The sequence below is a fragment of the Epinephelus fuscoguttatus genome, linkage group LG6, assembly GCF_011397635.1.
Source record: "Epinephelus fuscoguttatus linkage group LG6, E.fuscoguttatus.final_Chr_v1".
In the NCBI taxonomy this organism is placed as follows: Eukaryota; Metazoa; Chordata; class Actinopteri; order Perciformes; family Serranidae; genus Epinephelus; species Epinephelus fuscoguttatus.
Genome location: NC_064757.1, coordinates 11005557 through 11030456, shown reverse-complemented (window position 1 = coordinate 11030456; position 24900 = coordinate 11005557). Strand labels below are relative to the sequence as shown.

General features: G+C 40.4%; 1 protein-coding gene across 1 annotated transcript in view; it reads left to right on the top strand.

Moving 5' to 3' along the window:
* The window catches only part of galnt9 (polypeptide N-acetylgalactosaminyltransferase 9), a 113092-nt gene that overhangs the window by 52733 nt on the left and 35459 nt on the right, over positions 1 to 24900 (top strand). The window contains exons 5-6 of the mRNA XM_049579498.1: positions 2083 to 2280; positions 17453 to 17570. Coding sequence (XP_049435455.1) covers positions 2083 to 2280; positions 17453 to 17570 — 316 coding nt within the window. The remainder of the gene's footprint in view (positions 1 to 2082; positions 2281 to 17452; positions 17571 to 24900) is intronic.

Sequence of the window (24900 nt, the reverse complement as noted above, 5' to 3'; positions counted from 1 at the left end):
AGCAACGGCTGTCTTTTGGTTCTAATAACGGAGATAACGTTAAACCTATCAGTCCGAAAGAAGCCATGAAGCTTGTGGCTCGCTACATGGTCGGAGAAATGCTGCCATTGTTTACAGTGCAGTCTAAAACATTCCGCAGGATCGTCAGTAAAATTCCCACGACTCAATAGATGGAGGAGGACTCGCTGACAGACAGGTCAGACTTGCATTATGCCTGGTACACACTACACGACTTTTCTGCCTGTTCTGAAAGTCACTATGTCACATTACACGATTGTGGAGTCATAAAATCGTAAGTGCACCTATTCCGCGGACTTTGAGCGGTGTAAAATGCCGTGGTAGGACGAATACGCAGAGGACTCGTTTCTCACTCGCCGGCGTCTCTCGTCATACTGCCAGGAGCAGCATGTAGGGGCCGGTCTACCTGGGCTCAGCTGATCGAGCCGTCCCACTGGCTGATCGCACCGGTGGGTGTGTCTGGAGGTGAGCAAGCCATCAGCTGATAACCACTGTCTTATAAAAAAATATATATATTTATAAAATATATAGGATCGCCACACTTTATACATTGGAAAGCGGAGGCAACAATGAACAACACAGATGAAAAACCTGGACATTTTTATTGTTTTGATTCCTCCGATCTTTTATTACTGATTCTGATTTTGTAGAAAAATAACGTGATCAGCGCCGATACCCGATCTGGGTATTCATCCGGACTAACTCTGCCATATCCTATCTCCTCCCAACAAAAAAAACCCACATGTACGGTGTAGTAAACAACACAACATATGCCGCTCTTCCTCCCTTCCACGACCACTGAAATTTGATCCCCTTCATGACGCCGGCCTTGGTTCAGTCATACATGGGGCACTGCCTGTTAGAAACTAGGGGCTCCATGAGTCTGTTTTTCAACAAACATAATATTATGTAAATCACATTGTCACATTGCTTTTTACTAATGCAATACTATGCTGTGTTACTGTGACAGCACAGGTTGCTGATGTAGGCTTTTTTCTTTTTTTTTTTCCCCAGAATGTGTGGTAATGACAAATGTCGGTTCAGCTGGTTTGCACAAAATTGAGTTCATACACTGAACCAGCAAAACCTGAAACTGTCCCAACTCTAGTATAACGGACTGACAAGCCCGTCACTTTGAGATGTTTCTCCCAAATTGTTCTGTTAAGAGCTACTCCTAGCCTTAAGATGTTTTGTGAATACAGCCCATGCTCTCCACTTGATGTTTTCTAAAAGAAAGTGTGCCAGCCAAAGCTGCCTCGGAGCAAAAGCCATGAGATGAAGAGCCTGGCGAGTGCTCGGAGCAAGGCCTTTTTCAGAAACTAACTTGCAACCCTTCACATAGAGGGGAAAAAAGAGAGAGAGGATAGTTTTCCCAAGAGCAGACTAAGCCTCTCTTTTCACCTGATGTCTTTTGCTTTATCAGGTTTTACCTCTTATCAAGTCTCTCACCGGGATAAGTGTCACATTTTGACATTTCGTTTTCATGAGCAGGAGATATAAAATATGATATGATATTATTTGTTGTTCCGCAGAAAATTCATTTTGCGAGACCTTCACATCATAAACAGTGGAGGGAAACGGATCCTGGCAATCGTTTTGAATGTTGAATAGATGCTGACTCGACAGACTGCATCGTCGCGGAAAACCCATGTAAATGTAACGCTGGAGTGAAAGTTGAGATGACATCTGCAGTCATCCATAGCTGTTACTGGCATTGTTTCATGGAATTAGAATCTAGAGTAAATACCTGTCTGTTCAATATATTTAATCCTACACATAGTTTCTGTGAAACCACATTCACAGCTTTCACTTCACATTTACACACAGTTACATTATCCATCTGGCCATTGTTGACCAGATTTATTCATTCTACCATTGCTGCAATATTAATACTTCAAACCTCTGCAGGGCAGAATGAAAATATGCATGGCTTTATTATTTGCCCTGTAGCACACTTTTCTCCTCACACTGTCTCTCTTCACCTTTTGCAACTGTGTGTTGAAGCTTCTGCATACTTAACTCAGAACGTCCACTCTTAACTTCTGTCTCTTTTTTCATTTTAAGGGCTGAACCCATTCTGACCCGGATGAAGGAGGATCACACCCGCATCATCTTGCCCGCCATAGACAACATCAAGTACAACACGTTTGAGGTGCAGCAATACGCCAACGCCGCCCATGGCTACAACTGGGGGCTGTGGTGTATGTACATCATCCCTCCACAGGAATGGCTGGACAAGGGCGATGAGACAGCCCCTATCAGGTGAGGGCCTCGGCGGGCAAAGAGCGTCCATTATAGATGAGGATGTTTGATGAAATATGGATAGCCTCAGGATATGACTTATTCATGTGTGGAACCATCAAACTAAGGTGCTCTGTGGTCCAGCGTTCCACTCAAACACATAAATAAAGCCTTCCTGTACAAAGCTGTCTAATTACCATGATGAATATCTTCATTTTGATGCAGGATCACAAGGCCACAGCGATGCACTGTCATTAGTGTAATTGTGTGTTGAATATGAGTAGGGCATTCCATTATTCCACCGCTGATTGGAGGACAGCACTGGCTTGTATCATGTTTCTGTATAATCCTAGAATTGATTATATGTGTCCTTGGTTAAATCAAATTGAACTTAAACTGACTGAGAAAGAGTGCAGGAGTATATAGAAGTATAGATATAGATATAGATATAGAATGGCTCTAGCAAATTCCAGATACAACATATGAGGTCTCTATCCAGAAGAGTGCAGTCCTAGGAACAGCTTACTGCACAGAACCTTCAAACTCCCAGGCCTCTGGTAGAGGACCCAAGGTTTCAGAAGACACACACCAGCCCCACTAAGTTGGAATGAGAGGGAGAATTTTTTATTTATCTGTGTCAGGCCCGGATCACACAGAAAGCGTTTTAGCAGCTGGGGGCAGTTTTTTGTTATTGTATTGAGAATGAAGCTTTTTGCTTGCAGTTTTTGAGTTGCAATGCACCTTGCATTTTTGGCAGAGTGCTCTGAACTCCTCGAGTTAAAAAAACTTCAACTCAGAGTGTAAAAACATGTGCCCCACGTCATCTCTTTTCATCATCTTTTTTCCCATCATCTAATCAGATGACTTGAGAGTTGGGACCTCTGTGGTGGTCATAACAACAAGTTTACAGTTGCAAAACAATGGAGGAGAAACTAGTGAGTCATCCTAAAATATGCCTGGAAATGGCCATCATGGAGGGGAAGCTCTGGAACCAACTGGTGGGACTTCCTGTGATCCACCCTCTTTTTTAGTGTCTCATGTACCCACACTGATCTGCGTTTCCCCGTGCCCAACAAACTGTTTGCTGACAGCCTTTTACCCTGAACCAGAACTAGAGCAAGGACCCTCCGCCTGGTCATTTTGGTAGATTAATTACATGGGAAGGTTGGTATAAGAACGGGCAGTGTGGTGTGCCTCGAATTTTGCAACCTGCAAAATGCTTTCTGTATGATTGGGACCTTAGCAAGCATTTCTCCTTTTCCAAGATAATCCATCCACCTGAAGGGGGACCTACTAAGGTTTTGACTAAACGACCTGATTATTGCACAGGTGCACCTTGGTATGGTCACGATAAAAAGCCACTCTTAAAGGTGCAGTTTTATCTTGAGGGTAAAAAAAACACTTCTTGCGTTAAGTGTTGCATTTTTGGTCACAGATGCCCCATAGAATCAGTCTTTATCTAGTGTGACCACCACTTACCTCATCCAGTGCAACACATCTACTTCACACAGAGCTGATCAGGTTGTTGAGTGTTGGCCCACTTCTCTTCAATGGTAGTGTGAAGTTGCTGAATATTGGCAGGAGTTGGAGCACACTGTTGTAAAAGCAGATCCAGAGCATCCTGAACATGCTCAATGGGTGATATATCTGGTGAGTATGCAGGCCAAACAAGAACGGGGATGTTTCCAGCTTCCAGGAATTGTGAACAGATCCTTGCAACATGGAGTCATGCATTATCATGCTGCAACATCAGGTCATGGCAGTGGATAAGTGTAATGACAAAGGGTTTCAGGATCTCTTCACAGTATCTCTTTACATTTAAGCTGCCATCGGTAAAATGCACCTGTGTCGGTTGTCCATAGCTCATGCCAGCCCATACCATAACTTTACCACCATCATGGGACACTCTGTTCACAACCCTCACATTAGCAAAATTATATATTTTAGAGTGGCCTTCCACTGTGACCATCCTGAGGCACACCTGTGTCGTAATGATGCTGTTTCTTCAGCATCTTGTATGCCACACCTGTGAGGTGGATAGGTTATCCTAGAAAAGGAGAAAAGGAGAAAGCATTTCACTTCACCTCTCAGATCTGCTTTGACGTAAAACAACAAATTTGGGTCAGACACTGGAAATGTGGTGTTATCCATTGGTTACAATATCTGCATGAAATAGCGACTGTATTGGTAAAAGGAAGAAATATTTGCCTTGAAGACCTTATGAAAGTTAATAGAATGTATATTTCCACAATACTAACTTCACACATTTAACTTGAAAGTCAACACCTCAACACCTCCTGCAAATATTCGAAATTAAAAGTCTACCAGAAAAGCCAGAGCATGGTCTTTTAGCCACTTGAAGGCTTTAAATGGAAAACATCTATGCAGAAAGTTTGAATTTCCTTAAAGGTTACTTAACACTGATTAAAAAAACTGCAAAGCTAAACGTACTCAAATAATTAATAAATCAAAATAGTATTTCTGTTTCAAAAGAGAAACTCATCAGCAGTGGAGAGCATGGCAAGACTCCAAGGTTGTAATTAATGCTGTGGAAGTGTACATTATATTGAATTTACCAGGACAACAGGAAAAAACTGGAACTGCAGTTTGGCTCTCTGGATACTGTATATGCACAAAGTGGGGACCTGGATATGTATATCAATGGAAGTTTAACACCTAAAGCTAAATGAGTCAGATTTCTTATTTGGAGTGTGGAGACCATTACCAGTCACATTTCTGATTCATGATACAATATCAGATCCGCGGGAATGCAGCCCACCAGCATCATCTGCCATAATGATAAGAAAATGTTACATCATTTAACAGAGAAAATTACCATGATTTTGTTGCCACGGCAGCGTGGCTGAGCCTTCATAATCACAAAGGCGCAACAACAGAAAGACAGGGAGACAGCTGCAACTGGAATGTGTTAAAAACCAGTAAGAGAGGTGTAGCTGCAAAACTGGATGTGGTGTCTTTTTCTAGTACAGGGTGATACTATTGAATATCTCTGGCTGGGGTTGATTTTAGAATACATATAAGTGAATAATGGAAATATGAGAGCAAAAAGGACATGACAAAATAGGTGCAGTATGCACATAGCAAATGTGGTCATGCCTGTTGAAATGTGCTTTTTGACTAAACACCATATCTGCCTCCCAAGTGCAGGGTTAACGCTAGTAGCTGCCCCTGAGCTCTGATCTCCCTGATGAAATGAATAAATGCATGGGTCTGTGAAAAATTCAATGAAACTGTGAAAATGTATGAAATATGATGATTAAATTGTTTTATGATATGGGAATTTATAAACTGTTTTGGGACACACTGAACATTTCATTTTGCTGCTTTACATGGAGGAACAGAAACTACATTTGTTTGTATTAATGTGGTAAAGCCAAAGCTGGTGCAGAAGCCAAGTGTGTGAGGTCAAGCCAGAGACAGCATGAAGTAGCTCAGCTATTGTTTCCCATCTTTTTCATATTCATGGCACTGCTGGATTGCAAATGTTGCTGTGGGCTTGGTGCATTGCTGCTGCAGTTTTACTGCTATGAAATCCTGAGGTCATATGCGAAGTCAAAGCATATAGGCATATGAAAAGTTTCATACCAGATGGTCTTTCATAGCAAAAGAAAATAATATACTGACCTCAAATTTGATACTTGGCCACAGAAGTGTGAGCGATGGCCCTCCACTTGACTTGTCAGGACCTTGAAAATATTCTGCGTTTTTTAGGAACCATGGATAATAACAGCACCTCTGGACAGAGGAAGCACATTGGAAACACAAAACTGATATTATCACCTGTTACATTAAAGCAAACATGTTAGCAAACAGTTGCTTATTTTTACATCCAGCAGTTATGGAGCAACATTATCATTGGAGTTGTGTTTGTGTCCATCTGTTTTGGCCTCAACCATCTCCTGAGGGATAAATGCTTCGCTATGTTCCGCAGCTAGTCGCTGAACATGTCTGCTGTTTGGTGCTGAGCTAATTATTTGTACATTCACTACGAGTGACCAGTTTCACATTATGACATTGTTTTCATGTCATTTTATTCACTACGTTACAATATATAAGAACAGTGGGCCTTATTCAGCCTATTCAGTTATTCAAGATATTATTGAAATTGCAATATGACAAAGTGCAATAACCATATCGCAGGAGCTGCAATTTGTTGATAAAGGTAAAAGGTAAAAGCGTAGTGGATAGTGCCGGGGCCCCATGTACAGAGGCCCTGCCTCGCTGTAGCAGCCATGGGCTCAATTCCAGCCCTCAGCCCCTTGCTGCGTGTCATTCCCCACCCTCTCTCCCCCATCCCACACACTGTCCTGTATATTAAAGGCAAAAAGCCCATGAAGATAATCTTTAAAAAAATAATTAATAATAATAATTAATATTCCAGACGTAAGGGAACATGCTTGTTTGGCACAGATCCCAGCAAAAATTACATCATCATTTTATATGTTTTGAGTGAAAAAGAAATGCAAAAATTACCCTTCCCACTAAAAAATTGCTCTTGCAGTATCAGTCAAAATAATCATGATATGATTCTTTTTAAATTTGTATTTATTTATTGCACATTGTGTAGCCCTATTATTCATCAACTGTTCTTGAGAAGAAATTTATTCATCCAGCCCACTTAGGCAGTTTTCAGAAGATTTTGACAATCCCTATTGTTTTCTTAATTGGGATTTGTTCTTTGGTAAGAACAGAACATGCTCACTCAAGGGCACCTGAGTCCTGTTAGTGTAAAATAACTGGTGACTGTGTTTTCTTTAACCCTAGTTAGTTAACCCAGTTGTATAATACTACAGATTTAAATTATAGTAATATTTTTTATAATGTATATTATATTTAAGGAAATAATAATTTTTCTCATTATAGAAAAGTATTGTGGTCTTTTAAAATTTACAGTAACTAAACTAACACTTAAGTTCACATTAATTAGGCTAAGTTAATTGGGGACCATGCGTACTTAGTGATTGATCATGCTATTTCTCAGACTATCTTTTGTGTTTTTTTGTGGCAATTTTTGGGTGTTGCGTGCCCTTCTCTGGATACAGCTTTAACTGAACAAGCTTCCTATGCATTATTTTTGTTATTTAATATACACTACTGACCATATTAAATAGCTTGTTCGGCATTCATGTCCTAAAGAAGTACCTCCACTTAAAAACTATTGGAAATTGTAGTCTCTTGCCCTTTATTGGGATTGGCAGTGCATTTAACTATACTAATAAGGATCAACTGGCATGCACTGTCAATTTACAAGGACAATGGAAATTGACGTAAGAAGACAGGTGTGAAAAGTTCTGCGGTTTAAGCATGTCATGACTCTAATGTAGACTTTTCTTAGGACCTTTCTCATGAAAACATTTAAGAAAAAACAAAGGAGGGTATTGCTTTAAAGCCGCTACAAGGAACTTTTAAAAAGTCTCTCATTTCTGCTGATGTCTGTGCGTGACCTACAACAGAAAATGAGACCATCAGTGTGAAGATAAGCTATTTCTATATAGTGTATATCCATACCTTTAGGAAACTGTCTCCGGGTTCGCCCCAGGTTGCTTCCAGGACGAAACGATTTACGGCACTCAGACGGCACACCTCAACTTACCTAGCTGCTTACATTTATAGTGACTCTTATAAATAGTCGCTATTCCTCCTCCTCGACCCTCCTTGACCCGACGTCCGCGGGGAGTTAAAATAGCAGCAATCATCGAGTAAGTAAGTAAGTTCTGTGAAAGGACTGGACTCACCAACAGTCAGTCACGTCTCAGTCACACAGAGAAAATCCAATCCTCAGGAAGTCAGGAAATCCTTCAGGATAAACGTTTTGTTCGCTAGCGATCTAGCATTTACCAGCCCAATCCTGGCAGGAGTCCACAGCGTTAGCTGTCCGGGGAGCCACACACAGAGGCCGCAGGTTGCGTAGATTCACCCCGTGCCAGCGGGGACAAGGAGAGCAGGGGCCGCAGGGCTGGAACACCTCATCCAGGCCGACGACAGGTACCAGCCAGGCGTCAACAGAGTCCAGCGAATGCCGAGAAATAAAGAGGCGAGTCACCGCTCCATACTCAGTCCAAGAAGCCGTGGAAGTGCTCTCCAAACACGCCACGTCCTTTATATGCTGTGATTTCAGCTTATTACTAAGAACAAAAGAATACCACAAGGACAAGCATAGAAAGCATAAACAGACAGCAAAATAAAAGTAAAAGCAATCACACAAGTAAATTAGCTATTTTAACATAAGCTTCTCTGCCAGTTGTTCTGTAGCCAAAAGGCTGAACTTGAGTATCATTAACAGACATTGCAAGGATTTAAGGAGGCTGCCTGAGGTTCTGAGGGAGCACAATGGCTAATGGGGAGTTCAAGGCCCTGCAGTATTTTAAGGGTGCAAGGGTGGACCTTGCCGTGCTTCAAAATTAATCAGTAAATCTTTCAGTTGATTCTAACCCCAATTACTAGAATCAGAATAAGCTACTTTTTTTATTATTATTATTTCTGTCACTGAAAGCTTTGGCTGCCGCATTTCAACCAAGCTGCATACAAACATACTGATGCTTACTGCCAGAATGTCTTCTAATAACCATAATAACTACCAAAGCTAAAGCATTCACACATACTGTCAGATTTTGACCTGGGGCAATAAAACTGAATTCCAAAGTTTCATTACCTCGCTTGGTCCAGCGTAGGCAAAGCAATAATGGTTTCATTTGATACAGTTAGCCTCATACAAACAAACAATGTGATAACAGTTTATACTGTGGACCTAAATATTGGATGTCTTATCAAAGCTCAGTGAAAATCATGTATTATTGAGCATAAAGTGCTAGACTAGAGATAGGAGAAAGATCGCAGAACAGCAACATACGCCGCAGAGCTGGTTCGTGTTTCCTCATTGACACTTTGCTGCAAATGGACAGATCGCCTCAAGGGCCAGCTGAAGTGTGTCGGCTGTGTGGATTTCTATTGGAAATCATTCTCCCACTTGTTTCCTCGAGGTTTCTGCCCATCAACAACAGAAGCTTTGTGGCCATTCGGAGCTCAGTCTCAAAGCCTTTTCTGGCTGTTTGGACACATTGAACAACAAAGTGAATAAAGGGGCTCATGAAGGCACAAAACTGCCACATTCTGAGAGTAAAGAGGATTGCAACCATTTTTGGAGATTTGACAAAAAGAGGTTTGCTTTGGCAACTACAGTGATTATTGACAGGACAGAATAGGAAGGTACTGGAAAAGTGGTTTGAATGTGTGGACACAAACCTACAAGTTTTCAAAGAAAACCACACGCAGGCTCCAAGTGGAAAGCTGTCGATTTGGATGACAGTAGTGATGTATAGGAAGGCCCAGGCTAAAAATGTGTAATTTCTTGAGTTTAAATTACTTCTAGACAAAGAATATGAGAATCAGACGTGAGCAACAGATGCACTTATGGTGCTTTCTGCAATTACTGTTGAAGTGATACTAAATTACTTCAATCTAAGCAGCTTGCTCACACAGATACTTGAACAAAACTTAAAAGGTGTTAATGCATCTGAGTACACTACAGGAATATGACGTAGGAAGATGAATAGGAGTATACATTTTCTCTAAATAAAAGTAAGTTTAATATTAACCAGCAAATTACAGGTTAGAAATCAACACTTTCAACAGGTGTAACAGTAGATAAAAAAGAATAAAGTGAGCACACACCCACAAGACAATTCACCCCAAAATAAAAGAAAAACAACATATTTTTAATTTTACCTGTGGTGCTATTTGTCAACCTAGATTGTTTTGGTGCGAGTTGCCAAGTGTTGGAGATATCAGCTTAGAGAAATCTCCCGTCTCCCAAATATAATGGATCTAGATGGTACTCAGCTTGTTGTGCTCAAAGCACTAAAAAATACATTTGAAAAACTCACTAGCAATGTCCCTTTCCAGAAATCATGACCCTATTACTCAAGATAATCCACAGACCTTCTTGTGAGCAGTTTCATGTAGGAACTACTTTATGTCTACTAAGCTACACCTGCCAACTCTAGGCGCTAGCTCACCGAGCACCACTGAGATAGCTAACATTGCCGCTCAGCCTAGGACAGGGGTCACCAACCTTTACCATTAAAAGAGTCATAAAATTTGTCTGGAGCTGCAAAACATATTTGAAAAAAAGTACCATCGTATAAATCTAAATTAGCCCATCAACATTATGAATAGGTCTAAATGAGCATTCATTAATATGATTTACTGCAAGGTGGCCACTCTGCAGTGGGCTATTATAACTTTGCAGCGTTGGTGTTAAAAGCAAATGAATCTGTACAAACACTATTAAATCCTTTGCTTCAAGACTTTTCCTTTTATGGATTTGGAATCCATAGCTAATCTTGCTAGAGAGACTCCAGGCCAACCACCACTACTGACATCGAGCAAAAGGCACCAGGTCGAAGATGTATGACGCACATTTTAGTTGATAAAAACAATTTTTAATTTAATGTATAGACTACACATTTTCACAATTGTAGAATGCAGTAATCATTTTAGGCCCACAAAAATGACAAATGAAATTCTGAATGTTAAAAAAATTTCATTATACATTATACATTTCCATAAAATTTTATTTCAAAGCCACAGGGAGCCACTGGAGAGGGTCTAAAGAGCCACAGGTTGCCTACTTCTGGCCCAGTAGGATGCTATGTAGATCTTGCGCTGTCGTGAGCATGAGCCTAAACATCTTGTCCATGAGCAGATCAACGTATCATCATAGAACAACTCTTAAGATATCCTACAAAAATGCGCACACAGGAATTTGTATGATATCCTACAAATAAGCCCCCCATGGAAGGTATGTAATCAACGTTAAGTTACTTAAGGGCAGGTTTAGGAAAAGAAACATAGTAATGATGCACCTTAAAATGACTCAAAGTCACATTGTTATGAAAATGCATTTCTGTGGGAAAGTCCTGGGGGAAAGTCCTGTGTTTTGTGACCTATACACCGCCCCAACCTGCCCCCTTAAAAGACTGCTTGGGACAGTTTCCTCATGTACCCCTATCAGCGCATTGGTGACATAATTGCAGCCTTCCAAAATACCTGTATTATGCACAAATTACTGGCTCATGATTACATGGGATATGTATGGATTTGAGTGAATTACTTTCCTTAGGACACGTACAAAGAGTTTATGAGAACAGCCTGAGTAGATGTATGCTTCCTTTTGCACAGTGATGCGGTTGTCAGGTCTAGTAAAGAAAATAATTTCTACATAAAACTGCTCACAAAATGGTTTGCAGGTAATCTTGACTGACCGAGACATAATTTCTGGAAAGAGACATTGCTGTTGAGTTTTCAAGTGTATTTTTTTGGCGCTTTGATAACCACATGCCACGTGCCATCGACTACTAAAATAGTCACCGATTATTTTCATAGTCGATTAGTCATTGATTAGTCGACTAATCATGGCAGCCCTAATAACATCACAACAGTTTAGACTGATAAATAGCTCTACATCTATGATTTAGGGGTGAACTGTCCCTTGAAGAAACAATAGAAAACATACAGTTTTGTACCTTTTAGATTATCTTCCAAAAAGTCCAGTGAAGTAGTTTCATTATATATCAGGCAGTAGTGGCTTTAATGGATAAATCTCTTTTAAACAGTTTTTAGGATAGTCAATTTGTTATTTTGAAATGACAGATTTTTTAATGAATCTTCCTCTCATACCTCAGCATCAGGACTGTCGTACATTTTGAAAAGTGAAGTAGCAGACAAATGTCAGGTTCAAAAATTAGTCTTAATAGCAGTATCTTCATCTGGGAGAGAAGTGAGCAGTCTGAAATGAAAGTCTTTATCCTGCCAAATTGCATATATGTATCAGATGTTCATACTGCCTACTGCAAGCAAGCAATCTGGGGGCCAAAGATAGGGGTGTGAGGGGCGGATGAGCCCTGCAGGCTGACCATCTGCACACTAAAAATAACTAAACCTAATGACATTAAATGAGAAACCCATCAGAGGATTCCACCATCAATCTGCACAGCCCAGAAGTTACTTTGTGACAAACTCTTATAATTTCCTCTTGTTTTTCACAAACACTCTTTCATGTTGCTGTTTGAAGTGAGTTCTCTGTGCTGTATACATGTAGGTACAAAGAGCCAGAACAACAGTGCAGGTGAGAAAAATATGTCGACAGAGAGAGAACAATGGCTGGATGTGTCATTCCCACTTACAGAATATTCCAAAAAAGCCACTTGAGACTGTGTTGTATTTCACACACAACTGATGGCAGGGTCACGCAGAGCAGAAATGGTGGTTGCGTTGCATCAAAGCCTATTGAACGTTTCAGTCGATGGAGAAGCTGGTACCTCTTGCTCTTCTATGATTGATTTCTCTTTGTTTGATTGTTGAGCGCTGCTGTAAAATTGTGAGTCAGGAATGAAACCGTCACTGTTTTGATGCTGGAAACCAAAAGTGGACATGCTCAGCCTCTCTATTTTCTGCATTTTTTGGAGGAACAGCTGGCTCTTATTACTCATTTAATTGGCTGCAGTTAATTGGCTCTGGTGGGGGAATTACTTTTTCATGCCTTAATTTTGCATGTTTGATCACCTTGCACACCAGACAAATGACAGAGGCACCAAACTTTGTTGTATAATTTGTTCCCTTTTCTTCCCCGTGTAAACATTATCAATACATAACCAATTAAAGTTGTGACTGTTTCTTCATCAACATTACCTGGTGTTGAAAAGCATCACAAACATAATGAATATGATCAGCCAGAGGTTTTAGCTTCACCGTCACATGCATCTGACTTAAGGTGCTGAGTCTGTACTTTGCCAGGAAGCTTATTCTAAAGAGAGCACTGAAAGAGAGCCGCACAAAGTTTGCACTGTGCAGACAAGCAAGGTAGGTCACTTGTCAAGTGAGGAGAAAGGATGAGGTGAACGAGGCTGAGTGTGTGCTGTGTCTGTCGTTTTTATCTGCACACTGAGTGCAAATAATGGCACTTGAAAGCCTCCCTGTCACTGCCTTATAATTCAAACAAAGACTGTATGAAGCTACATCAGGCAATAAGAGCATATAAGTCAGCATGCGTGTTTTTGTTTTTTACTGAAGTTACTTCTCAGTGTGGAACGAAGGTGTTTTAAAAAAGTTAGCTAATGATAGCAAAGACATTCCCAACATTAACGTAAGTATTTATTCTCATCACTGTATTTCGACAGATGTCACATAAGTAAGGAGGGCGAGAGAGGACTACTACATTTTTACCATAAGGATTCCAAAGTATAACTCTTAATCAGTAGGTGATTTAAGGGGGGATGAGGTGGGACGCTATCCCCCTTGTTAGCAAAATGACCAAAATGCATCCCTCAAGTTAAACTGCTAGCCATCTCCATCCTCCCCAGAGGTCATTAAAAGTTGGACTGCGGTTTGGGTCTGGATCTAGATGCTGTCCTATCTGGATCCTGACCTATAACTGATATGTTATGGAGAATTAATATGTTTTGATGGAGCATTTATATTTTGACCAGTGCAGCAATTCTAGAATTTATGGCACTGGTTTAGTAACTCGAGAAACTCACAAACCAATTGAATTCTTTGTAAATAATCTGACCAATTAAATCTGTGCACTCCTGTAAGCATTGCAACTCAAGTCAATAGCAGTGTTTCCATGAATGTATTTTTCTGCACATCTTAAGTATTGCATTAGAAAGTCTGTATAGAAATTTGATAAAATTTAACTTCGAGTAGGTGAAAAAGATTTGACAGAAAAGAGCTGATCCAATAAATGGGAAATGGAAAGGCGTTTTTTGAATAAAATCTGATGTGGTGAGCATGTAACTCACATGACAGATCAGCTTTTTCCTCTGTCAGTATCGTCCGGTGCATTAGAATAATTGCATCAATTTGTCTTTGTCTCTGGGCAGCACTAAAACATGGCCAATATTAGCTGTCATGAACAAAAAATTAAAACCTGCCCAGTTGAAAAAAACTCCTGAATACCACTCAGTGTTTTTCTCTCGTAGATGGTGCAGATATCCAAGGTGACTTGTTTTGTTTCCAGTTTCCACCCTCCTCTACTCAACTGCTTAAATTATAGCCATGCATTAAACGTAGCCTTTACCACCAACTTCTGGTGAAATTACGCTTTGCAGAACCTAGTTTATTCGTCCCGCACTAGTTAATGCGTCATATTTCTTTTCTGCAACATGTCAGCTTAAAATGTGCTTGACAATTTAATGGAAACATGGCTACTGAGTGAGTTAGCACACATACAGGGAAAAGACCAGATGGTGCATGGCATACTCTATAAAGAAAACAGCTTTTAATCAAGAATGGACAGACTTACATGTATATCATTACTGTGTCTTTAAAATGTCTTGTTTTGAGCAACTTACATCAAGTTGGCACTGCTCATATAAAAATTATTGTGAGTGTCAAGGCACAAAGAATTATGTAAGCAAAAATGATAGGAAAGCTCTTGGAAATATAATGGTCCAGGTACATTTACATCCATTCCTGCATGACAGATTTATTCATCTCCTCATCAAGGGTTTTCAAAATAACACTCGGTGGTGATGGTCCAGACAGTGTTTTATGTGAGGTCTAAACCTAAAAGCACCCTTCTTTTTGGCTCACACAATGTATGGCTCAGTGCACTCTTTTAATACAGAGTCAATGAATCATAATGCCGCTTTCTCCTTTTAGTACTCTCTACTGCCATGTCTCTCAAACTGAAGTGGCAGACTCACATATGCCTTTTCTCTCTCTCTGTGTGTGTGTGTGTGTGTGTGTGTGTGTGTGTGTGTGTGTGTGTGTCTGTGTGTAACAATATATGGTGGACTTACCCCTGGCGTCATTCCAGAAAGAAGAATAAAGCCACTCATGGTCACTTTAGAGAAAAAAAATAACGCAGCTCAGTACTCCATATGAATGTCATGCTTTTTGTGAGGCTTTTTCCCAGAGCACTTAAGACCTGACAGATAATAGTAGTGAAAAGCAGCCCTGGGGGGACAGCAGCTAAAGTAGGACTATTCCTTTTAGTAAAGGTGGAAAGTGACCACTTTGTTTTGTGAAAAACACTCTCTATCTCTTGCTCTACCAGCTGAACTTGTGTAGTTTTCAAGTTGTGCTAGTTTTGGAAGTGTTTTTAGATTTTTCTAGTAAAGCATTAGTAATAAATGAAATCTGACAATTACAGTTAAAATGCATTGCTGTATTGTTGCACAGGAGTGGCATTTTACCCTATGTTGTTTTCTTCCCTATCTTCTTCAGTACTTTTAATTTCATCTCAATAATAATGGAATACCTTACCCACAAAATGACCATTTACATATCAGTTGTTCACGTTGAATTCATAAAGAGAACCCTGTTTTTCTTGCATGCCTCCAGTGAATGAAGAATCCAAAAACAGCAAACATTGTTGATTGATTGAAGTAAACAAGGACCATGTTTAGCAAAAGCAAAACTACATCAAAACTTCTGTCTACAAACTCAAAACTCCTGCACGTCTCATTTATACAGTTGTACGCTCAGTGCTTCCCAAAGATGTTGCATTACCTTGCCTTCAGCCCTTTCTGAACGGGACTAAAAGTGAAAGCATAGATAAGTTTCACCTTTAGTCCCGTTCAGAAAGGGCTGAAGGCAACGCAACGTGTTTTGGAAGCACTGAGCATACGCCTAGATAAATGAGACTTGGATTATACTGCAGAAGTTGTGACTTTTTAAACACATTTTGATATAGTTTTGCAGCTGTTAAACTTAAGCCCTGTTTACTTCGATTGAAGGCCCAGTGTGAAGGATTTAGGAACATCTAGCGGCAGAAATGGATGAATATTCATAGCTATGTTGTCATTAGTTCACAATGACCTAAAATTAAGAATTGTTGTGTTTTTGTATCCTTAGAATAAGCTGTTTATATCAACATACCAAGAGGGTCCTCTTCCATAGAGTCTGCCATATATATGTTCTACAGTAGCCCAGAATGGACAAACCAAACACTGGCTCTACATAGGGCCATTGTGTTTTTGCATTTTTCTGTCAGCCACTGTAGTTCTCCTACATTCTTTGCCCATGAGAAGTTTCAGTTCTGCAACGTCCCTGATAGATGCCACTAAATCCTACACACTGGACCCTTAATCAACAGTATTTGCCATTTTTAAAATATTTGGCTCATCAGAGGCATGCAAAAAAAGCAACATTTTTTTTCTTGAATTCAAGTTAACGTTGCATGAATAACTGATATATAAATGATTATTATGTGGATGTAGTATTCCTTTAAAGCTACACTGATCAATGTTTTAATCTTTATGGAGTTCTTTATGATATTCAAAGCATTAGTATCACAGCAAACAAATATTTGCTATGTATAGATTTAGTTTTTGAGTAATGTTGGGCAAGGGCTTCCTGAGCAGAGAATGAAGTCATGCCCACTCTGCGTGTGTTACAATCTGAGCTTCTCTGTTCATTGTTGTGGAAGACGGTCTGGGTGTACATGCATGTTAGTGTGTGTGAACCTGTGTGTGTTTCCCATTGGATAGCTAATTGCTGCCGCTCTGCACTGCACTTAAATAATGGGACGGCAATGTTACAGAAGCAGTCCCTTCCCTATAGTTCCTCCCTGGTTAACACTATTAGCTCTGCCAGCATTGTTGCCGTTGTTAGCACTCTTCAGACTGTTAGCACCTGCCTAGCACCAAACAGCCAACATACAGTAGTGGAGCATTTAGCAGCAGACATTTTTCTTTTGGTAGAGACTAGACCAGAGCTAAAAGAGAGCGAATATTGGTCATTCATTTCTAAGGTGATCAGAAACACAACTCTGAAAGAATGTTTGCCAAGAGATGAGTTATTACTGCACCATATTGTAGAATCCCTAACAAAAGATTGACTGACTTGATAAATGTTGCCTTCCCAATATATCGTGATTGGATGAGAGACTTGTCTGCCTCGATCACAGTGGCTGCATTTATCAACCAGGCTGCACTGGGCTGATGAGAAATTCAAATTGTTTTCATTATTCCAGTTGGCATATTGTCACTCTGTCAGAGACTTCAGAGCCACTCTGGGCAGAAGGAAGGCACAAAAGAACTTCAAAAACCTGAGATGCCTCCTGCCTTGATTGCATTGAATATTTTAGCATTCTCTGTGGGTGTATTAAAGTTCAGTGGCTGGATAATAAAAATTCAAAAGATGCTGTCTCTTTCTGCTCATCCAGAACTCCAGCAATGATTGGCTGCTCCTTTGTGGTCGATCGGGAATACTTTGGTGAGATTGGTCTTCTGGATCCTGGCATGGAGGTCTACGGAGGCGAGAACATCGAGCTCGGCATGCGGGTAAGGAGGGACCACAGATCATCACCCATGCTGTTGTTAAAAGCATTCAAATTGGAAGGAGACTTTGATAAACAATTTGCCTTTTTCTTTTTTAAACTGAATTAAAAGTCACTGTTTTAAGCAGAAGATGAAATTGCTTGGAGAATTGCTGCAAGAAAAGTTGTTTTTTAATGAGGCATTCCTTCAAAGCAGGAGGCTTTCTTGTGTGGAGCCATATACCAGGAAGGCCACACAAAGAGCCATAATTACAAATCCAATATTTGAGGGTGTAATTTTTAGATGTAAAGTCCTGCTCGGAATGATTTGTGAAATCTATATTCAGACTTTGGAACAGCTTATGATGAAGTTTTCTTATGTTTCCCCAGCCAGGGGGAAACAGCTTAAGATACAAAACCCAGGGGCGTCAACAGAAGCCATGATTAAACTTTGCAAAGTTTCTTAGATGGGAGTGGAGGAGAAAAAAAATCCCCTTAATGCAAATCTTCAACCAACCCAAAGGCTCTAAAGCCTGTATACGGAAAATGTAAATCTCTTTTGCTGCTGCTTTGAGTTGAATTTAACGCTTCATGTGAGCGAAGGGCTTGCTGAAGAATTGGTTAGCGTTTAAATTCAGAAAATGTTTCTCTCCAGCCGAGTGGAACCATTCAGAATCTAAACGCACTCCTTCGGCTTATTGGAATGAGATATGCTTGATAGATCCCACTCCTTCATTTAACGTCATCCCCACATCCATTTCAAAATCTCAAGATGCCTTCAACGACACCTCTGAAGTGTCGGCCGCCTTTGAAAAAGCACTTGAGTGGGGGACGGAGAATGGATCTTGGTTTACAGATTGCCGCTATGCTTTGTTGAAATCAGAGACGTTCACAGTAGTTGGTGACCAATATAGAGCCTCTCATTATTCCACTTTTCCCCCCCACATCAATAGCATGTTTTGTTTTTTTTTTACTGTCGACAATAATGACAAAATCATTTGGCTTCTTGTGTCTTTGTCTCTGAGTTCTTTTGCCAATATTATAAAGTGATAACTCAGCATTATGTATTATGTGTCAACTGCCATCAGCCTCTCCCAAGGTTACACAGTGTTTTCTCATTCAATAGAGCTGCTTATATGTACCTAACAAACCATGCAACTGAGTTAGATGAAGTTCATGGAGGGAGATCAATTCAGCAACAGCAGCTAAATAAAGTTAGAACAACTCTATTGAACTGTGTGATATAGTGTAACAGTGAGCTTCTGGCTGTCACACACACACACACACACACACACACACACAGGCTCCTCATTGACTCTGTCTGTTCTCACTATGAATATTTACTGTGGGTTTTTGATTTATGAAGTGAAGAGAATATGCCGCTCTGTCTGCAAACACAATGCCATCACCAGTGCAATTACCTCTCCTCCTGTTTGGCCTGTCCATGTGGAAATGAAACACATGCCACAGAAAAGGGGCTATTCAGCACATGTACAAGCTTGAATGGGTCTGCAGTCAACAGCCAGCTTCAACCATTCATATTGCACAGCCGCTAATGGAATGGAGATGGGCTTCTGGTGAGTGGACGGCAATTACTCCTCTAAGGCTACTGCGGCTCAGGCAGCTCATTGTAGTGCTGGCTGAGGAGTTGCCATTTCAGATAGGCTTGATTGACAAGAACATGTTTAACAATTAGCTCGGGCAGCTCACAATAGCTGAGCCTGCCCAGGACCATCTGACTACAGGGGGTTGATGAAAGGCAGGGTTCACACAGAAAGGTTATGGTGTATTTATAATTTACTGTGAGCCCTGGCTTCTGTAGCTTGCTCTGGGTAAAAAGGCTTCCAGGATCCAAAGAACTGGCCTCTTTGTAAGCAGAAAGCAGGCTAGAATGTGCTAGAGCTGATTATACAGTACATACCACTGCACGTGGTGTTGTTTCCGTGAGGAAGAGAAAAGAAGAAAACCAAAGGGAAGAGAAAATAAATCATGGATCTCACTGAAGTTTTCTGTTTGTTCAGATGTGAAATAATTTACAAGGTACGGACCTGTAAAAGAAATGAGATGAACAAAGAGAGGATAAAACTTCAGAGACAAAGAAAATGGATAAGATGCTCCCAGCATGATGTAGTGAAGGATAGTTACACCACCTGCAGCCACACCACTAATACATTCATTCATTGGAGCTGTTATCATTAAGAAATTAACTAGAACCAACTGGATGTATTCTTACCATTACCGGATCAGCTCCTGATGCTGCTCAGCACCAGATCTTGTGATAGGCGACATAGGCACCACCCAGGGGAGAAAACAAATCCCCCCCAAGTATTTTTTTGTTTTTTGTCTTTTCTTTTTTTAGATAACAAAACTGTGAAAAAAATGAAAAAAATGATCCAGAGTTATAATTGTAATGACTGATCTGTACAAGAGGTACCACCTCTAGTCATGTCAATGCAGTTCACATACCTGTATTTATCAGTAGGTGATCATTAGAGTCAGAACATGCTTGATGGGCACGGTGGAGAGAACCCTATGTGGAGAGCATTAGATCGAAGGCAGGGGAGCCTTGCCTTGGGTACCGCTGAATGCTTAGTTCTGGCACTGATGCTGCTTCACTCAAGTGGGAAACCCCCAAGGCTGAAACATGAAGTCATCACTAAGTGCCAAAACTGCAGTTCTTTGAATGGCCGCTTGAGGCTGGTTCCAGAAGCGAGTCAATCTCTGTAGACCCTCCATGTTAAATTGCCCAACTTAACAGCAGAAATACACATGTTTACAGCCTGGTACAAAAAACGGTTTTGGTCTCTGTAGCTAATTTAAACATTCATGATGTTGATTCATGTTCATTCATGATCCAATTTTATATAACTCGCCCCAAGTTACACAAATTTAAGAGCAGGGACGCTTGAGTGGCAGGCTGTCTACGAGGTGTCACCACAGTCCATAGTTCAAACTTCCATCAAATACGATCACTGGCTCCAAAAAAATCAAGTTCACGACAGCCAAAATGCCGAACTCGAGGCCTCAAAACAGCATTCCACAAACCAATGGGTGACATCACGTTAGCTACATCCATCAGGTGTACAGTCTATGTCACAAACTCCTAACACATTTCTTCCTTTTCGCCACATCTATGAGCAACATAGGAATTTGATCTTCACCTTTTAAATAATTCTAAGTGTCTGAACACGACCATCCTGCTTGCTGCTAAGCTCCGTTTGCAAACAGAGAAAAATGGTCAGGGACAGAAATGATGAATTCTGCCAGAAGTGTCAATATGAGTTTATCTTGCAATGTGTCTCCCACCCCTCCTGCATTACTGAGTCTTTGCTGATATAGCATCTCAGGAGACCGAGACATTGCCTTTCATTTCAAAGTTCCTGTGGGCACAGATATTATACTGTGGTAAATGTGTCTGCAAATACAATACTACATCAAATCTATAAAGGGTCATCACTGCAGCCACTGCTCCTGCTAGTTCCACGGAAACCTCCCCACATATAGTTAACAGCTTACTGTATATGGATTAAGGTAAGGGAATGGATTTAGTGTTGCATTTGAATCAATGCACTTGCAAGTAAACTTTATCTACTGGGGTTTGACTTTTTTCCCCAAAGGCACACAGTGGTAGCATTGGTTATTTAGAAGTTGCCAGGTACCTTTGTTTATACTAAAGGCCTGTCTGTATTTATTTCCATCATAAAACAAACAATTTTAGCCTCTTAAACAGCATTTAGACCATTTTAAAACGTATGGGAAACAACAGCACGCATCACATTTAAGTGAACAATTAATCCTCAAAAAATGGTTACAAATTTAAATTAAGACATAGATTGTTGGAAGAAACTAAAACATAATTATTGGGCTTAGACACAGATTTAGGAAACAGCGATCAAAGCATAGAAATAGAATGAGGGTAGAATGGACATTCCTATTCAAATCAGTGTAGCAGGATGGTCATGGACGGCCATTTTTATGTGTACTGTTGTTACTGCAACAGTAGCAGGCTAACTTATATAAACAAACCGACTAGCAGCAAGTCAAAACTCGCTGAGAAAAGGTTTTACAGTACTGACCGAAGAAGCTGCAGTACATTTTCAAATAAGCAATCCATTTCTTTAAAAAAATAAAAAAAAAAACCCTTACTATTATTTCCCTGTTTTTTCTTTTTGTGGCCATTAATTGCATGTTTGTTGAAACATATTGTAGTGTTACTGTAGCTGCCCCCGAAGAACAAGTAAGAATTGCTGCTCAGTGGACAGCTGAGAACATGAGACCATGGGGACAAACAGCGAGCAGATGAGCATATTTTTCACATTTAACTCACTGAATTCAGTTTTCTTCTTGTTTGTTTGACCAAACCAGAGTTGGTGATTGATGGAGCAGTGGACTGACAAACCACTATATTAGTCTTAGTTCAGTGCAAGACAGAAACTTGGATTGATGTATGGTTATTGTGACACACTTGACGGCCCCTCTGACGTGTGTCATCACCCTAACAACTAACAACTGCCATTTTCTTTTGTACTAGTCAAATGACCACAGCTAACATTCTGTTTCAATGGACCAATGCAATGTCACATGACTGACCTGACTGACATCTTATGCAGGCAAGTTTGAGTGTTATGTTACCTTGGTATGTTCTAGGCATGGGCCTCTAAATTTACTTTTTTAAGAGTCTGATGTGTTGCATAACCTCAAAGGCCACAAGAGTACATTGCATGCTAAGAGGATGTGCCTGTATTTTTAAAAGGAAAGTATGTTTTGCTCCAAAATATTAATTTGGCTGCTGTAATGCTGATAACATATTACTGTACATAATGGAGTTTACTTCAGCAATATTAAATAAGAGTGTGCTTTACCCATATAATTGGCAAGACTGCGAAAGAACCTCAGTCCTCCTGCATCAATGAAGTGCCAGTAATGACCTTAAAGCTCACCGTCAAGTGTAATATTGCAATTATACAACAGCTAAAAACAACACAAAAGATGAAATACTTTTTGCTAGGGTGACTTATTAATGGAAGTCAGATCATTAGACTCCTGTGTAATGAGGCCTAGTTTACTCCTCCAGCAAGTAGGCCGACTCTAAGTAACGACAAAGGTTGGAAATTAGCTCCAGCCACCAGCCAAATGCTGGTAAAATATGCAAGCGGCTACTAAATTTGCTTCACTCACCAGCCAAAAAACAATGGTAAACTCCGGAGTGGCTTGTCAATTTTGGAGTCCACCAGCCACAGTGGCAGGTGGACAAAAAAAGCAAATTTCCAACCTTGGTAACGAACTAGCAACATAAACAATTTTTTAGTCCCCTGTTAAGCAAGCAGCAGTATCTGGGGCTGAAACATGAAGTCAACACAAAGTGCCAAAAATGACAGTTCTTTGAACGGCCCCATAGACCCCCATGTCAAAATGCCCAACTTTACAGCAGAAATAAATATGTTTACAGCCTGGTACAAAAAGCAGTTTTGTTATCTACAGCTAATTTCCCTGTCTATGACCACTGAACTAGGGATGAATTTTAATATAAGTCATCCGTTTACATTTTATTGAGGCTTGAAGTTATGCATAATTGAGGACAGGCTATTTGTAGCGACTGGCTGTCTGCCGATAGTGTCTCCTTAGTCAGATCCATCCCTGCTCCTCCACAGTGTCAGCCTCCTGCCCAGATATGGTCACATCTGGCTCTAGGAAGTCACTGTGCTCACAAAATTGTTTGCCTTTTGGCTTGCTGCACACAAGATGGGTACAGACCTATGTTAAGGGGGTGGTCTAGCAGCACCATAAATAATGTTCATTAAAGAAAGTTGATTCCAATCAAAATTGACAACAAAAAAAATCCATTTAGTATTAAGTGCAACATACGCCGCGCGTCAAAACGGCCGCCTCCATTATATTCAATGAACAAACCCACACCGGCGCCGGCCGACGCGCCGCTCTGCTTCAGCCCACTGCTCTATTTCCAGCACGGCCGGCACTGCAAGAAAAGCCTTTGATGTACATCTCGGCCGCCATATGCTTAGGATGCTTAACGTCATTAAGTTTTTCAAATTTTTAATAAGACGATTTTGATAAGAAACTCACCCGTGAAATCCAAGTTGTTGTTGCCTCAAAGTTTTTCCTCTTCTTCTTCCGTTACTAGCAGTTGGCAACCGTTGGCAAATAGTGTAGGTACAGCCACCTAGCGGGCTGGGGTGGGAAATCGACAGTGCTGCTGCGCGCCGCTGCCAGTGTGTGTTGGGGGCGGCAGCACTTGATGGCCACAGCACCATGCTGGTGGCAGTGTGTGTTGCACTTAAGTATTGTAACCTATGGCTTTTTGATTCAGCCCTAGAAGTTACATTGTTGCCATGGAAATGGCATAGTAATATTTTCAGTGATGAGTTGACCCATCAGATTTCCTGGCCAAATCTACTTATTGTATGCTTATGCTTTACTCAGTATGATAATTGTGTTAATTCTGCATTTGTTTTATATTTTTCCAGTTAGGAAACAAAAAGCTACCATCTCATTTATTTGTTGAATCATGACAGTAGCAGAAATAAGAAATTAATTGGACAAAATTAGAAGTATTTAAATCAATGTAACAACAATGATTAACAGTAGAGGTTTCACTGCACAGGAGGTATTTATACTATGTTTTTCAGTGGTCTGTTTCATCCTAACACTATGACGTGTATTATTTATTAATAAAAATGTTCAGCCAGCAGCCTCATTCCTGCCAAAAAGGCCAATCTGAGACTAGATGGGTTTACCCCACACAATATGTCCATGTGCTCACTTTGCCATGAGGAAACCATCCAAACTGCTTCATGAAATCTGTCTCATATTCATAACAATCAGTCACTTCCAAATCCAAGATACTCAAGTGTGATCTCATGGGGTGGCCTTCTTGTCTGAGTGACATTTATTAAACTCACTAGGAACTCCTTTCAGAAGTAATGAACCAAAAAATTATTCTTTTTTTTCTTCTTTGAAGTCTCGTCTCCATAACCACCTGGGCTGGGCCTCGAGGCATCTGGTCATAATCTCTCTGTAGTGAGGAGAATGGCGCTAATTAAAGTCTAGCAGTACCAGCAGCTAGACAGGAGTGGGACATAATTACACTTCACTTGGTCCCCTCCACATCCCAAGCAGAGTTATTAAAGTGTGATGACATGTTACAGTACAACAGTTCAATACGTTTATTATTGTGAATTAAGATTAGATTTTCCATCAGTTTTATGTGTTAAATATTTAACAGGAAATTTACGGCCACATATTTTTCAAAAATTAGAGCAAAGGCTATCAAAGTGTGAGAGTCACCTCCCCAGTGAGGCACAAGAGACAGTGTGGGAGGTGAAAGAGACAGGTGA